General features: G+C 44.0%; 1 protein-coding gene across 2 annotated transcripts in view; it reads left to right on the top strand.

Moving 5' to 3' along the window:
- LOC143805709 (transmembrane 9 superfamily member 2-like) overlaps nucleotides 1-17,340 on the top strand; it is a 133,380-nt gene that overhangs the window by 97,962 nt on the left and 18,078 nt on the right. For both annotated transcript variants that reach the window (XM_077285273.1, XM_077285271.1), the window contains 6 exons: nucleotides 1,136-1,255; nucleotides 1,803-1,860; nucleotides 2,528-2,687; nucleotides 5,871-6,022; nucleotides 8,213-8,324; nucleotides 10,323-10,494. In XM_077285273.1, the coding sequence (XP_077141388.1) occupies nucleotides 1,136-1,255; nucleotides 1,803-1,860; nucleotides 2,528-2,687; nucleotides 5,871-6,022; nucleotides 8,213-8,324; nucleotides 10,323-10,494 (774 nt within the window). The remainder of the gene's footprint in view (nucleotides 1-1,135; nucleotides 1,256-1,802; nucleotides 1,861-2,527; nucleotides 2,688-5,870; nucleotides 6,023-8,212; nucleotides 8,325-10,322; nucleotides 10,495-17,340) is intronic.

The raw sequence follows: 17,340 nt of genomic DNA, 5'->3' as shown, positions 1-17,340 counted from the left end.
CGGATGATCGCAGCTTCAAGTTTCCTAAGGGGACTATTGAAGTCTGTAAAAAGTGTGGGGTAAAAAAGTGTTTAAAAAGATGAAAAGAAAACAAAAGACAAGTTCAAATCGCCTGCATTTTTGCCCCATTGAAAATAAAACCGTTAAAAAAATACAGATATCTGGTATTGCTGCTTTAAGAAATGTCCGATCTATCAAAATATAAAAATAATCAGATCTGTAAATAGTGTAAGAAAACAAAGCTGAAAACTCCAGAATTACGTTTTTGTTTTTGGCCACCACAACATTGCAATAAAATGCAATAAGAGGCAATCAAAACATCGTATCTTTCCCAAAATGGTATTACTAAAAATGTCAGCTCAAGCAGCAAAAAATAATCTCTCACAGCCCCAGATCCCGAAATAGGAAAATGCTACAGGTCTTGGAAAATGGCGGCATAAACATTTTTCTTTCTTACAAACTTCAGAATTTTTTTTCATAAAAACAAAACAAAAAAACTGTACATGTTTTATATCTGCATACTTGTACTGCCCTGGATTATCATAATGACAAGTCAGTTTTACAATATATAGTGAACAGGGTAAATTAAACAATTGTGAAATTGCACTCTTTTTTTCAAATTCACAGCACCTGGATTTTTTTCCGGTTTTCCAGTACACTATATGATAAAATCAATGGTGTCATTCAAAAGTACATCTTGTCCCGCAAAAACAAGCCCTCATATGGCTGTGTGAAAGGAAAATTAAAAAAAGTTATGGTTCTTGGAAGAAAAGGGAGGAAAAAACAAAAGCTAAAAAAAAAAGGAAAATCGCAAAGTCATGAAAAGGGGTTAAAATTGCAATATTAAAAAAAAAATTGTCACAACTATATCTTTTATGGGCGCTGCAAGCCCTTGGTAATAAATCGCGATCCTTATCTGTTACTGACATATTTGGCAACCATTTCATGTTTCACCACCCGCCTCTAGTGTAAATTAAGGGGGCTCCTAAAGGGGAGTGATATGGTTTTGACTACAGCTATGCTTATTGGCTGACGTAAGACTAGTTCCAAAGTGATAATTCACAGTATAACTATGTACGTGCCGACCTCACGATCACTTCACTGTAATAACCTCGGTAATTCCTTTTCCCTCAAGTCCTGGCCTGTCTTGGATTTCTGTCTCCTGCTAACAGAGGAGCATTGATGACCTGTTCTGTTGTGTTGTGGGTCTTGTTGGGGACCCCTGCTGGGTACGTGTCAGCCCGGATGTATAAGAGTAAGTAACATTTGATATCACTACATACTGAAATGTACGGTATATTTCCATTTGAAGTATGCAGTGCCGATCTGTGTTTAGTTCATAAAGTATAATGTGTTTTACATTGTGCTGTTCAAGGGTTATTTTTAATACAGTATTTATCCCCATTGCTAATCACTTTGGGAGTCCCAGCATTCAGACCCAATGACTTGGAGTAGAGGATGGGGTTCTCAGCGTTGCCGGCTCGGCCAGGGCTCTTGGCATTGCCGGATTGGCATCGACTCCATTTGTTGTCTATAGGAATAACATTAATGGCACTGTACTTGGCTATCTCTGGCAGTCACATAGATGATGAATGGTGCAGTGGTCAAGCCAAGAATGTCATGTTTGCATCCAAACTCAGAAGTTTCATTCAAAGTAACTGCAGTCTGTATCCTGTGTAACTGTACTTTCAATATCAGTCCCATCACTTACTGTTAAAACCTATTTAGGCAATTTACATGTGTATGTGATTACCAGTGATTTGATATTCAGACACTCAATTATTGTTAATTATATCTTTCAGCATTTGGTGGTGAGAAATGGAAATCCAACGTGTTGCTGACAGCCCTGTTGTGTCCGGGGTAGGTTGTTTCTATGATTTTCATAGGCTTTAGTATGAAGCAGTAAGTGAATACAACATTTTATCTCTGTAAAGCAAACTGAAGTCTTAAAAGAGGAATTTATCATCAGAAAACCACTCATTGGGTAAATCTGGTTTGAATGATTATATTTTCCAATTGTCAGGAAAAAAAACTATGTGCAGGAGATTTTTGAAATCGCACAGCATTTGCTGGTACTGGAAAACGGAGCTTTTCATTTTCTTTAAAAACAAAACGCAAAAACGCAATGTGTGACCATAGCCTTGGTGCTGTTTGACATATATCTAATATATAAAGCTGAATGTGTGTATGTGTGTATGTCCGGGGTTGGCATCTGCACCACGTTGAGTGTTTCTCTCCCTTCGCTTCTGTGGTTGGTGTTTCAGCAGCTAAAACCCATCAATCATAATGTTAGTTCTGCTTGAGGTAAGGTGACTTTCTTTGTAGGAATCTGATGTTCCCACTGACCGTGGGAACATACCCTAAGGCTTAGTTGTCAGTGATTATTCACAAGATTTCCAATTTTTGTTTGTAATATAGTAATATGGAAATTAAAATGGCATTTTCTGATTATGTATTCCCTGTAATGTTCTGTATCTGCTCTGGATGATTGCTGGGTGGATGGTGAATTTATCTTCTTGTTTTACAGAATTATTTTTGCTGATTTCTTTGTCATGAATGTAATTTTGTGGGCAAAAGGCTCCTCAGCTGCAATTCCGTTTGGCACGCTGGTGGCTGTCCTAGCCATGTGGATTGGCATCTCTGTCCCACTAACGTTCCTCGGAGCATATTTTGGATTTAAGGAGAGAGTAAGTATTCCACGTCACCATTTTTATATGCTAGAGATTACTATATAGTGCTGTGATTATAGAATGCACGAGATTGTGGTGGATTTCCAAACCAATGTAACTAAAGCTTTATCTGCACTGCAAAATCCAGAGATGGTTGGCTGTATGCCTGTAAGATCTATTGCCTCCCTGCACTCCTGGCTCCTCTTTTGAGCAGCCGGGCTGTCGTGAAATTCGTGCATCACACCGCAATCATGATGTAAGGAGATTCGCAGATCGTCCAGGAGTCAATTACTGACCTTGGCTGATGGACTGGAGTCCTGCAAACTTATCCTTCCACCTCTTATCTGGTATTTAGAATCTGCCCCTTTCTCCAGGCATCCTCAAAATGGCCAGAGTCTCCTGAAAGATTGCTCAGAATGTGCACCGGGATCGTGTCTCTGTGAATATGTACGGCCCACGAATCCATCACTGCGCTTGGGCTAGCTTGCTGACACATGTGTGAATATGCACCTAATGCTTATGCTTCTAATTTTGCCATATTGTTTTTACTTCACATGAAATGTTATTGAAGCGCTTTTTTGAGGGGCTTAAATGGCAGCACTATAGCCTTAACCAAGTTTATTGGTAAAATGCATCAACGCGTCTGTGCTGCTGCACGATTACAGCACAACTGGCCTTTCAGAAAATTACTGACCTGTCGGATCTTCTGATCAGTGGGGTCTGGGTGTTGATAGAGGAACTAGTGATGAGCGAGCGTGCTCACTACTTGAGTGAGCATTAGGATGCTCTGGTACGCAACAAGTAATACTGGTGATTGAGCGCCATGTTTGAGTTCGCGCCCTGCATGTTTTGTGGTTGATGGACAGCCAATAAACATGGGGGGAGGGGGCCCTTCCAGTGTATGGAAGGCAATCCCTGCATGTTTATTGGCTGTCCTAACAGCCGTTAAACATGTGAGGCTGGAACTTGAACATGGCGCTCAAGCACCAGTGATGCTCGCTGCGTACCCGAGCACCCCGATGCTCATCACTAAGAGGCAACAATTGCTGAAACTAAGGGACACAAGTGCTCAGTCGAGTGCCTTTTAAGTTGTATTAGAAGAAGTTGTTTCAACTTCTTGGCTAAAATTGCAAAGGGCTTTTAAAAACTAGCAGCTTTGCAGTTTACCTCTTATTAAAAACTTTCTGTGCTCAAGAAGGGATAGATTTAGTCTTGTAGTTTTACTGCTTATTGCATAGGTTTTCGGCCACCTCTACTGTCATTCAGAGATGTCCTGCTTCCTAGGTATGGAGCAGAAGGACATCTCTGATCCGGTCAGCTTAGATGCCCCGTGCTCCTCCAATGCTGAAGCAAAACTGCCTGTACTTACAGCATCGGAGGGAGCAGTTAAAGCCAGCAGTGCGAATGCCACCAGCCCCAACTGCACCCCTGAACTAAAGAGAGGATTAGTCCTCTCTAGGGTTGAGCGACTTTTATTTTTATAGGGTCGGGTTTCACGAAACCCGACTTTCTCAAAAGTCGGGTCGAGTGAAATCGGCCGATCCTATAAAAAAGTCGGGGTCGGCCGAAACACGAAACCCAATGCAGTGCAATTGGATACTATGGTTCCCAGGGTCTGAAGGAGAGCAAACTCTCCTTCAGGCCCTGGGAACCATATTTAAGTGTAAAATAAAGAATTAAAATAAAAAATATTGATATATTCACCTCTCCGACGCAGCCTGGACATCGCCGCTGGTAACCGGCATCTTCCGTTCCTAAGAATGGCGCTTGAAAGACCTTTCGATGACGTCACGGCTTGTGATTGGTCGCGGCCGCCCACGTGACCACTCAGCGACCAATCACAAAGCCGTGACGTAATTTTCAGGTCCTAAATTCCTCATTCTAGGAATTTAGGACATGAGAATTACGTCACGGCTTTGTGATTGGTCGCTGAGCGGTCACGTGGGCCGCCGCGACCAATCACAAGCCGTGACGTCATCGAAAGGTCCTTCACGCGCTCATTCTTAAGAAGGAAGGCTGCCGGAAAGAAGCCGAGGGTGAGTATATTCCTATTAGGTATATACTCACCCTCGGACGCGCCCTGCTTCTTTCCGGCAGCCTTCCTTCTTAAGAATGAGCGCATGAAGGACCTTTTGATGACGTCACGGCTTGTGATTGGTCGCGGCGGCCCACGTGACCGCTCAGCGACCAATCACAAAGCCGTGACGTAATTCTCATGTCCTCAATTCCTAGAATGAGGAATTTAGGACCTGAAAATTACGTCACGGCTTTGTGATTGGTCGCTGAGCGGTCACGTGGGCGGCCGCGACCAATCACATGCCGTGACGTCATCGAAAGGTCTTTCAAGCGCCATTCTTAGGAACGGAAGATGCCGGTTACCAGCGGCGATGTCCAGGCTGCGTTGGAGAGGTGAGTATATCAATATTTTTTATTTTAATTCTTTATTTTACACTTAAATGTGGATTCCGATACCGATTTCCGATATCGCAAACATATCGGAACTCGGTATCGGAATTCCGATACCAGATTCAGAAGATCGCCGACCTCATGGCCGACCCCGTTTCGCTCAACCCTAGTCCTCTCCATTAAGTTCTGACCCACTGGAACTTTGGTTAGCTGTGTTAGGGGCTCATGGAAAGAAATCATGCCCACGTTGAGTGTTTCTCTCCCTTCGCTTCTGTGGTTGGTGTTTCAGCAGCTAAAACCCATCAATCAAAATGTTAGTTCTGCTTGAGGTAAGGTGACTTTCTTTGTAGGAATCTGATGTGGACACTAGATGTCATTGTTCTTTTGGCGATTTGAAGTTTTCGTTCTTGTGACCCAAGTAAAATTTCCACTTCTGTTTATACATTTGATTGTACAGCTCCTGTTCAATGTTTGACAATTAGTAAGAGAATGTTTTGACAAAATTGTTAAATGGCGTATGCTACAAAAATATCAAAAGCACTTCTGGATATCGAGAGACAGGGACTGGAAACTCCCTGCAATCCCTCAAACCAAGGAGTACAAGGGTGATACAAAGTCTACGGGTCCATGCACTGCTTTGCATAGGCTGAATGCTTCCGCCCTGTGGTTGAGCGATCTGTGGGGGTCTCTGGTTTAACGGTGGGCTACTCGTTCAATGTTATGAATTTTATGTCTGGTAGTGAAATGGCAGCTTTCTAGTGTAGAGACCTGACTTTCATACTTGCATTTTCTTAGGCAGTCGAACATCCTGTTCGCACGAACCAAATCCCTCGTCAGGTTCCCACACAGTCTTTTTTTACCAAACCATTCCCGGGAATTATCATGGGAGGAATTTTACCTTTCGGATGTATTTTTATTCAGCTATTTTTCATTCTTAACAGCATTTGGTAAGTGCTTGCAATCTTCACTTGTATCAAAAGCACAATTGTATTTCTGTATATTGATGTATAATTGGTATCTTCAGCGTTGGGCACTGTGGGAATTAATGGCGACAGTCAGCATGTAACTCATGTATTGAAGTACTTTGGGTTAATTAATCACATTTACCTCTCCATCATTATTCACAGTGGGTGATTCAATTATTTTGGATAAATATTATTATTAAAAATGTAATTTGTATATTTCTAATACAGCTGCAATCAACCTTATTCATCCTCATTGCAAATTAATTTTATTAGTAACATTTTACAAACTTTCTGCTGTTCTTAAACCAGGACAAAGTAAATGGCTGAATGCAACTAATATTACAAGTGGACTCTCCAAATTACACACAAAATGACGCTTTTACTGACTACTGCTGTCTCAGAAGTATTCAACCCTTTATTGAAAGCATCTTTAATACTTAGTAAAGCACCTCTGGCTGTTATGAGCTGCTGCATCCGTGATGCCTAGCCAGACACCAGCTTCTGGCAGTGTTCCTGAGGAATCGTAGATTGTCTACAGCTCACTAATATTCTCAGGTTGTCAAGCGAGTGGTCCAAAAAGTTAAGCGATCACTGCCCTGTACAAGCAAGGGAATAATAGAATAATATTTATATAGCACCAACATATTCCGCAGCACATTACAATTCAGATGTTCATATACAACAGTAATTTGTAACATAGTTAATGATAATACAATAATTAAAGGTAAAGCAAATAAAGATACAAAGGCATTCAATGTTCCTAGAGACATATAGTTGGCAGCATCATTTGATGTTTCTCCTTCGCCTCATTGGGGGACACAGACCGTGGTTTTTCCTATGAGATTCTTTATCACTTGACTGCTGCAGCCAATCAAAGAACTCCCTGCCTACAGTGAAGCATGGTGATAGCTTGGTGATGCCTATAGTGAAACACTGTGTTGGCTCGGTGATGCCTACAGTGAAGCACGGTGCTGGCTCGGTGATACCTGCAGTGAAGCTCGGTGGTGCCTACTGTGACTCATGATGTTGGCTTTGTGATGTTCTAGAGCTGCTTGCTTCCTCTATCGCTGCAAACCTGCAGCATGTGGAGAACGCGATGGATTCAATCAAGTGTCAGGAAATCATGGGAGCTGTGAGGAAGCTGAAGCGTGTACTTCATGGGACCTTCTATCAGAAAAATCAAGCATACCTCAAAGTCCACCTCCGCTTGATTTCAGAAGTCCTGGAAAATTCTGGAGTGGAGTCGGTCGCCTGACTTAAAATCTGTGGAATTCGAATATTAATGAACTGGAGGCGAACAATGATTCCTCAGGAACGTGCCAGAACCTGGTGTTACGATGAGCATTACATTTGCAGCAGGTCAGAACACCCAGAAGATCTGTACAAAGTACTAAAGACGTTGGCATGAACAGATGAATAATTCTGAGAATGCAGTAGTCAGTAAAAATGGCATTTTGTGCTGAATTTGGAGAGCCCACTGGTAATTAGTTGTGTTCAGCTGCCTAAATGCTTTGTTTTTAACTGGTTTATTTGTAAATATTGCTAATGGGGGAGGAATTTGGTTGTTTTGGTCACAACTGTGTCCAGCCCTGGTCCCTGTCTATTGCTACCAGGGACTGCCGATGTACAGTGAGGGCTCTCTTTATACCCCCACCTATAGGGCTCCCATCCTGTATGACTACAGATTTGCTGGGCACATCCATGCATGGAGCGTGGCAGAGCGGCACAGTACAGCCTCCTATGTCATCGGCACTCATGCATAGCTGATCATTAATATGGTGTTTGTCATACAGCATAGCTGTGAAAATACCAGGCTCATTGTGCCACGCAAGCCCTGACTCATTGGGCACAGCAGGCCGCCGGCACGTCTCGGTGGAGCGATCGGCCCGGCTCTCCTGCAGCCTGCATGCATGTTACTGAGTTCTCGTATTTCTGTAGCTGGTTAGTGTCATCTGGGTAAATCCAGCTATCCATATGAGGTGTAGTTGTCCTGCAGGGCAGCGCACGTACTCGTAGTAAGTTTTCCGTCCTGTGTTTCACACTACAATATTCGCTGCATTATATCGATCTGCCTTGTGCCGTCTGCTTCACATCATGGTCGGAGTATGAGCACCATGGACTCTTCTGTGTTCGCTCTTATGTCTATTTCACGGTGTGTATTTTGTTTTGTAGGTCTCATCAAATGTACTATATGTTCGGTTTCCTGTTTCTGGTATTCATAATCCTTCTGATCACTTGTTCAGAGGCCACTATTTTGCTTTGTTACTTCCATCTATGTGCAGAGGTACTTTTTATATTCGTAGAGCACATTAAACTGTTGTGTTTTTTTTTTTTTTAAAGATTAAATGGGCCATTCGGCACCCAAACCAATGCAGGCTTTTACTGCATGTTACGTAAAGTCCAGCCCCTGGGGAACATTACTGCCCCATTACAGAATGGATGAATTTTTTTGGCTTCGTGTTTTTTTTTTTATTTCTATTATCTAGGCTGTGCCATTGTTGCCATAGAATAGCTTAGTCATTTTTTTAGTTTTACTCTTGGAATGACTTGGAGCTCATACTTGCAATTGATCAAAATAGGAAGACATGACTGGACTGATGGGAGTGTGTAAAAGCTGTATTAAACACTATTTGGTCAGATGAGCTGCTACTCTTTAAAACACTAAGGTCCTGATTCATTATTGCCTTTGTGCCTGTTTTTTGTCTATTTTTTTTTTTTTTTTGAGTAAAGGTACCTTCACACTGAACAACTTAACAACGATAACGATAGGGATCCGTGACGTTGCAGCGACCTGGATAGCGATATCGTTGTGTTTGACACGCAGCAGCGATCAGGATCCTGCTGTGACATCGTTGGTCGGAGCTAGAAGGCCAGCACCTTATTTCGTCGCTGGATCACCCGCTGACATCGCTGAGTCGGCGTGTGTGACGCCGATCCAGCAATGTGTTCACTTGTAACCAGGGTAAATATCGGGTTACTAAGCGCAGGGCCGCGCTTAGTAACCCGATATTTAACCTGGTTACCATTGTAAAAGTAAAAAAAAAAAAACAGTACATACTCACCTTCTGATGTCTGTCACGTCCCCCGGCGTCCGCGCTGCTGCTCAGAGCTTCCTGCACTGAATGTGTCAGTGCCGGCCATAAAGCAAAGCACAGCGGTGACGTCACCGCTCTGCTTTACGGCCGGCGCATACACAGTGCAGGGAAGCGGACACCGGGGAACGCAACAGACACCAGAATGTAAGTATGTAGTGTTTGTTTTTTTTTTACATTTACACTGGTAACCAGGGTAAACATCGGGTTACTAAGCGCGGCCCTGCGCTTAGTAACCCGATGTTTACCCTGGTTACCCGGGGACTTCGGCATCGTTGGTCGCTGGAGAGCTGTCTGTGTGACAGCTCTCCAGCGACCACACAACGACGAAAAAGCGACGCTGCAGCGTCGCTTAATGTGACGGTACCTTAACTCTCAGCAGAAAGGGGTTTTTTTTGTTTGTTTTTCTTAAGGTGCCAAATGGTGATGAACAAACTTGCTTGGATAAGGTGTTATCCGAGCATTCTCGGGTGCTAACTGAGTGACTTGAGCGTGCTCGAATAATATGTTTGAATCGCTGCGGCTGCATATCTTGCGGCTGTTTGACAGGTAATCCCTGCATGAGGCTAACAGCTGCGGGACATGCAGCCGCAGGGACTCGAACATGTTTTTCGAGCACGTCGAAGTCACTGTTAGCACCCGAGCATGCACAGATAACACCTTATCCCAGCACGTTCGCTCATCACTTGTCAAAGACAAAAGAAACTGATTTGAAGGATAACCTGCTATAAATATGGCCACTGCGAGGTTTGCAGTATAGCCGGAGCAGTTTCCGCATCCTGAGTCTTAGCTCCTCTGATCCAGTAATGTTTCTTACAACTTCCAGTCGGTTTGACCTATTTTGATTCATTGCTTTGTTGCCGGTCAGTCAGATGGCTCTATATCTAACTGGGTGATCTAGTTTCGAGATCTACCTTTATGTTCGCGTTATACCGAGCACTACATGCATCTGCATGTTTACATAGGTTAGGAATACACCAGAATAATTTTAATTTTTTTTGTAAATATATTGCGTTTGTGTGATTCTTTTTGACTCCTGTAATATTAAACAGCATATTTGTACATTTTTTGCTTTGACAGAATAGGCTTTATTTTATTATTCATTTATATATTCTTTTTATCTTCACAAACCTGTGGAAATAAACACCAAATTGTCTGTAACACCTTGTTTTTTTCCTTTTTCCGTGCAGGATTACCATTGGTGGTGGCGGTCCTTCCTAACGAGCGGATTCACCGCTGTTTATCTCTTTATCTACGCGGTTCATTATTTCTTTTCTAAGCTTCAAATCACAGGAACTGCCAGCACCATTTTGTACTTTGGGTACACGATGATCATGGTTTTAATTTTTTTCCTGTTTACAGGTAAGTAGCAATTATACAGAAAATTCCCAGAACTGTTTGTCTTATTTCAGTGTTCAGTCTCCTAAAATATGAGGGATGAACAAAGGACAGAAAAAATATCTGTGTGGTGCTTGGTTGGCGTTAACCTTTTCACTACCCTTGTTTTGTAGGAGAGTCACTTTGTACCTTATGACTGTAATTACCATATTTTTCAGACTAAAAGACGCACCCCAAATTTGCAGGAAAATGGGGGAAAAAAAATTAATGCATCAAATGGGGGTCCGTCTTACAGTCCTGAATTCAGCTTACCCCGTGGGGGGGGGGACCTTAAGCGCTGGTGGAGCAGAGTCTCAGGGGGTGTTTGGCGATATGACCCGGACTGGTGCGCAGGTGCGGTGGGGCTACGGCAACATTTTGTGAAAGCCCAGAGCCCCCGCACATGCATTGCTGCGATATGGTGGTCTCCGGGAAATCCCATCCCAGTGCTGCAGGTACGGCGGTGCTCGGTGGTGTGGGAGCTACGGTGACATTTTGTGAAAGCCCGAAGCTCCCGCACTTCTATTGCCTCTATGCTGTGGCCTTAGGGTAAAATGCGCAGATTGAGATCTCTGCAACGAGATCTCAGGAGACGAGAACTCTGAGCCGACATCTCAATCTGTGCATGTGCAGCCTCCGGTGGCCATTTTCCTAGAGGCCAGAGCATCAAGGCAATAGAAGTGCGGGGCCTCCAGGCTTTCACAAAATGTCGCTGGAGCCCCGCGCACCGCCAAACCTGCAGCACCAGGCTGGGATGAGAGCGAGATCATTGCCCTGCATTGTTGGACCACCAGAAGAATCGCCCGACTCCTGCTGCCACCACGATAACTGTAAGTACATTCCGACTATAAGACGCATCCCCACTTTCCCCCAAAAATTTTGGGGAAAAAATGTCTTATAGTCCGAAAAATACGGTATGTATTGGGTTGGTTCATGGCAGCAGACACTGCTATTGCTTTGGAAGTTATCCTTATAGAGGTATCTGATAATGGGAAGGGATGGAAATAATAAGATACAGGTCATAACTGAAATGATCTATGTACAGATGTAGCCATGGTATCCTATTGGGCATAGAAGGCTGCAGCATATTCAATGGCTTCTGTGTGTCATCCTGCGAGTTTAGTGGTCGATGCGGGAGGTAGGATTAAAGTAAGACGTCTGTGTCAAATTGGTGCTGCCATACAATTATCTGCACCTCATTTCTGGGAGCGGCACTTCTGCTGAGACTGGCCGTCCTGTCTGGTGATGCGGCCCCTCATCTAGTTAGAGAAATGACGGGGTGGTTGTACATTTGTGCGGCTCTCCTCTTCTGTTTTATAGGACTGGTGAAGGCAGACCAGTGAAATTCTCGTTTACTTAAAATGTTTCCAGATTCATAGTTCTCTGACAGTAGAAGCCCAGGCTCTGTGTTAGTTTTGTTTTTTCCCCAGGCTTTATAAAAAGAGTAAAGATGTCAGTTTAAGAAGTGGGATTGGCCAACGTCCCTGCTCAACTGCTGATTAGAGTTGATCACAAAGATTTCTAGGACTCTGTTCTAGCAGCTACTTGGGTAGATTATGGCGGTCAGACCTGAGTCCGTCTTCTCATCAGAGTGCCAGAAGAGGCGTTGGGTATGCTGCAGGTAAACGGTGGTTTGCGGGGCTCTCGTCCAGTGGCTACAAAATGCTGAAGTGGCTGCCCCAGGGACCTGCAGATCTTCTCTACTCTTGCTGTGTACAAGGCTTCCTTCTGCAGCACTAAGTGAGATGCAAGGTGTCCCTCCGCCCGGTTCCTGGCACTGATGTAGTGTAAAGTGTACAGTCTACAGCACTGCCTAAGTGTGAGGTGTACCACTGCTGGGGTGTGAGGAGCACAGCCTTACAGCTCTACCTGGGTGCGAGATGTCCCTCTGCCCTGTCTGCAGCACTGCTGGGGTGTGAGGTTGAGTCTGCAGCACTGCATGGGTGTGAGGTTATGAGCCTGCAGCACTGCATGGGTGTGAGGTTGAGTCTGCGGCACTGCTGGGGTGTTAGGCATTGAGTCGGCGGCACTGCTAGGGTGTGAGGTTGAGTCTGTGGCACTGCTGGGGTGTTAGGCATTGAGTCTGCGGCACTGCTGGGGCGTGAAGTGCTGAGAGGCGGCACTGCAGAAGTGAGGTGTCCCTTTGCCCTGCTGAAGCTTTCTCTTGTGAATCTACTTGAAGGAATGTCATCAGAAAATGACTATATATATATATATACAGGTCCTTCTCAAAAAATTAGCATATAGTGTTAAATTTCATTATTTACCATAATGTAATGATTACAATTAAACTTTCATATACTATAGATTCATTATCCACCAACTGAAATTTGTCAGGTCTTTTATTGTTTTAATACTGATGATTTTTTCATACAACTCCTGATAACCCAAAAAACCTGTCTCAATAAATTAGCATATTTCACCCGACCAATCAAATAAGTGTTTTTTAATACCAAACAAAAAAACCATCAAATAATAATGTTCAGTTATGCACTCAATACTTGGTCGGGAATCCTTTGGCAGAAATGACTGCTTCAATGCGGCGTGGCATGGAGGCAATCAGCCTGTGACACTGCTGAGATGTTATGGAGGCCCAGGATGCTTCAATAGCGGCCTTAAGCTCATCCAGAGTGTTGGGTCTGGCGTCTCTCAACTTTCTCTTCACAATATCCCACAGATTCTCTATGGGGTTCAGGTCAGGAAAGTTGGCAGGCCAATTGAGCACAGTAATACCATGGTCAGTAAACCATTTACCAGTGGTTTTGGCACTGTGAGCAGGTGCCAGGTCGTGCTGAAAAATGAAATCTTCATCTCCATAAAGCATTTCAGCCGATGGAAGCATGAAGTGCTCCAAAATCTCCTGATAGCTAGCTGCATTGACCCTGCCCTTGATGAAACACAGTGGACCAACACCAGCAGCTGACATGGCACCCCACACCATCACTGACTGTGGGTACTTGACACTGGACTTCAGGCATTTTGGCATTTCCTTCTCCCCAGTCTTCCTCCAGACTCTGGCACCTTGATTTCCGAATGACATGCAAAATTTGCTTTCATCAGAAAAAAGTACGCTTCTGCCGCTGTTTATGGTTCAAAAGTGGCTTTACCTGGGGAATGCGGCACCTGTAGCCCATTTCCTGCACACGCCTGTGCACGGTGGCTCTGGATGTTTCCACACCAGACTCAGTCCACTGCTTCCTCAGGTTCCCCAAGGTCTGGAATCGGTCCTTCTCCACAATCTTCCTCAGGGTCCGGTCACCTCTTCTCGTTGTACAGCGTTTTCTGCCACATTGTTTCCTTCCAACAGACTTACCATTGAGGTGCCTTGATACAGCACTCTGGGAACAGCCTATTTGTTGAGAAATTTCTTTCTGGGTCTTACCCTCTTGCTTGAGGGTGTCAATGATGGCCTTCTTGACATCTGTCAGGTCGCTAGTCTTACCCATGATGGGGGTTTTGAGTAATGAACCAGGCAGGGAGTTTTTAAAAGCCTCAGGTATCTTTTGCATGTGTTTAGAGTTAATTAGTTGATTCAGAAGATTAGGGTAATAGGTCATTTAGAGAACCTTTTCTTGATGTGCTAATTTATTGAGACAGGTTTTTTGGGTTATCAGGAGTTGTATGCCAAAATCATCAGTATTAAAACAATAAAAGACCTGACAAATTTCAGTTGGTGGATAATGAATCTATAGTATATGAAAGTTTAATTGTAATCATTACATTATGGTAAATAATGAAATTTAACACTATATGCTAATTTTTTGAGAAGGACCTGTGTATGTATATATATATATATATATATCTACGCACGCACGCACGCACGCACGCACGCACACACACACACACACACACACACACACACACACACACACACACACACACACACACACACACCGTATAAGCCGAGAATTTCAGCCCATTTTCTTTAGGCTGAAATTGCCCCTCTGCTTATACTCGAGCCATACCCAGGGGTTGGCAGGGGAGGTGGTGTGGCAGTTGTCTAAGCATACTCACCTGCTCCTGGCGCGGTCCAGCGCCGGCAGCTTCTTCCTGTAGTGAGCGGTCACATGGTACCGCTCATTACAGTAATGAATATGGACCCGACTCCGCTCCCATAGGGGTGGAACCGCATATTCATTACTGTAATGAGCGGTACCATGTGACCGCTCACTACAGGAAGAAGCTGCCGGGGAAGCAGGGACACCGCGCCAGGAGCAGGTGAATATAAGTAGTGCTCGATTTTCACCTGCTCGCCGTTCCACCGTCACCTGCCGCTGCTGCGTCTCCTGCATCCTCTGCACTGACGCTCAGGTCAGAGGGCGCGGTGACGTGATTAGTGTGCGAGCCACCCTCTGCCTGAGCAGTCAGTGCAGTGGACGGGGAACGTAGCGGCGGTGGAACGGGGAGCAGGTGAGTATAGCAAGTGCCCGGGGGCCTGAGCGACGAGAGGTGAGTATGTGATTTTTTTTTTTTGTTTGTTTTTTTATCGCAGCAACAGCATATTGGGCAAATGACTGTATGGAGCATCTTATGGGGCCATAATCAGCATTTATGGAGCATTACATGGGGCAAATGACTATATGGAGCATCTTATGGGGTCATAATCAGCATTTATGGAGCATTGCATGGGGCAAATGACTGTATGGAGCATCTTATGGGGCCATAATCAGCATTTATGGAGCATTACATGAGGCAAATGACTGCATGGAGCATTAATCAGCATTACATGGGCAAATGACTGTATGGAGCATCTTATGGGGCCATAATTAGCGTTTATGGAGCATTACATGGGGCAAATGACTGCATGGAGCATTAATCAGCATTACATGGGCAAATGACTGTATGGAGCATCTTATGGGGCCATAATTAGCGTTTATGGAGCATTACATGGGGCAAATGACTGTATGGAGCATCTTATGGGGCCATAATCAGCATTTATGGAGCATTACATGGGGCAAATGACTGCATGGAGCATTAATCAGCATTACATGGGCAAATGACTGTATGGAGCATCTTATGGGGCCATAATTAGCATTTATGGAGCATTACATGGGGCAAATGACTGTATGGAGCATCTTATGGGGCCATAATTAGCATTTATGGAGCATTACATGGGGCAAATGACTGTATGGAGCATCTTATGGGGCCATAATCAGCATTTATGGAGCATTACATGGGGCAAATGACTGTATGGAGCATCTTACGGGGCCATAATCGGCATTTGTGCAGCGTTATATGAGGCAAATGTCTGTATGGAGCATCTTATGGGGTGATAATCCGCATTTGTTGAGCATTATATGGGGCAAATGTCTGTATGGAGCATCTTATGGGGCCATAATCAGCATTTGTGCAGCATTATATGGGGTGTATTTTGTATGGAGCATCTTATGGAGCCCATCATAAACTGTATGGAGCATTATATGGGGTGTATTTTGTATGGAGCATCTTATAGGGCCCATCATGAACTGTATGGAGCATTATATGGGGGCTCCTGATTCAATATGGATATTCAAAAACAATTAACCTACTGATGTCTCAATTAATTTTACTTTTATTGGTATCGATTTGTATTTTTGACATTTACCGGTAGCTGCTGCATTTTCCACCCTAGGCTTATACTCGAGTCATTAAGTTTTCCCAGTTTTTTTGTGGCAAAATTAGGGGGGTCGGCTTATACTCGAGTATATGCGGGATAGATAGTGAGTTTTTGGCAAAGCCAGCTTAGGCTTCTTTCACACTTCAGTTGTTTGGCGTCAGTCAGCTCCGACATAGTGACGGATCCGTCACAATTGTTGAGAAAACGGTTCTAACTGATCCGTTTTTTTTGACGGATCAGTTACTTGGGGGTTGTCTAGGAAAAGTATCTACTTTTTGGAGCATGCGCAATTGAAAAAGCGGATTGGGGCGACGGATCTGCCGAAATGACGGTCGCGACGGATCCGTCGCCCATAGGCGGCCATTCTATGGAATGGCGGACGCGACGGATCCGTCGCGAACTGCCATTTCGGCGCAGACAAAAAAAACGATATAATGTCCGTCAATGTCTAGACAACGTCCGCCAAACTTCGACGGATCCGTCACATGGCGGATAGAACGGACGACCATCCGCCACAATCCGTCGCTAATGCATGTCTATGGGAAAATAGCGGATCCGCCCAAAAAAATGGCGGATCCGCTATTGGAGGAAAATGGCGGTTTCAGACTGACGCCAAAAGACTGAAGTGTGAAAGAGGCCTTACCGCTTTGAAGAAACAGGAATACATCCAACCTGTGGTTACAGTTCGCACGGAAAACGGATTGGGATAAATCCACACATGTAAAGAAAAAACTTTGTTTCTCCAGCGATCGGTCCAATGGTAGAGTAAAATATACCTTTTATTTATCCATTAAAAAGTTCCAGATTTCTTCAGTTAGAATATTGCATACATTCAATCCCTTATGGACGACATGTTTCGACACCACATGTCTTCCTCCAGGTCCACCATTGGACTGATCGCTGGAGAAACAAAGTGATCGATCTATCTATACACACACACACACACACACACACACACACACACACACACACACACACACACACACACACACACACACACACACACACACACACACACAAAACCTTAAGTGTGTTTCTACGGAGCCAGAAGTATGATTTTTAGATTTGTGCTTATTGTCCACTTTGGATATTACAATAATTCTGTGGTAATTGAAAATTGAGAAAAAATAGCTAAATGTTTGTTTATTTATTTTAATTGTGATGATTTAATGAGTGAAGTCTCGACACCTACTTCTGCACTGCATGTTTGCTCCTCGCTATGAAGGCTAGGCTAA

This window comes from Ranitomeya variabilis, chromosome 2, assembly GCF_051348905.1.
Source record: "Ranitomeya variabilis isolate aRanVar5 chromosome 2, aRanVar5.hap1, whole genome shotgun sequence".
Taxonomy (NCBI): domain Eukaryota; kingdom Metazoa; phylum Chordata; class Amphibia; order Anura; family Dendrobatidae; genus Ranitomeya; species Ranitomeya variabilis.
This window is presented reverse-complemented; position numbering and strand designations above follow the sequence as displayed.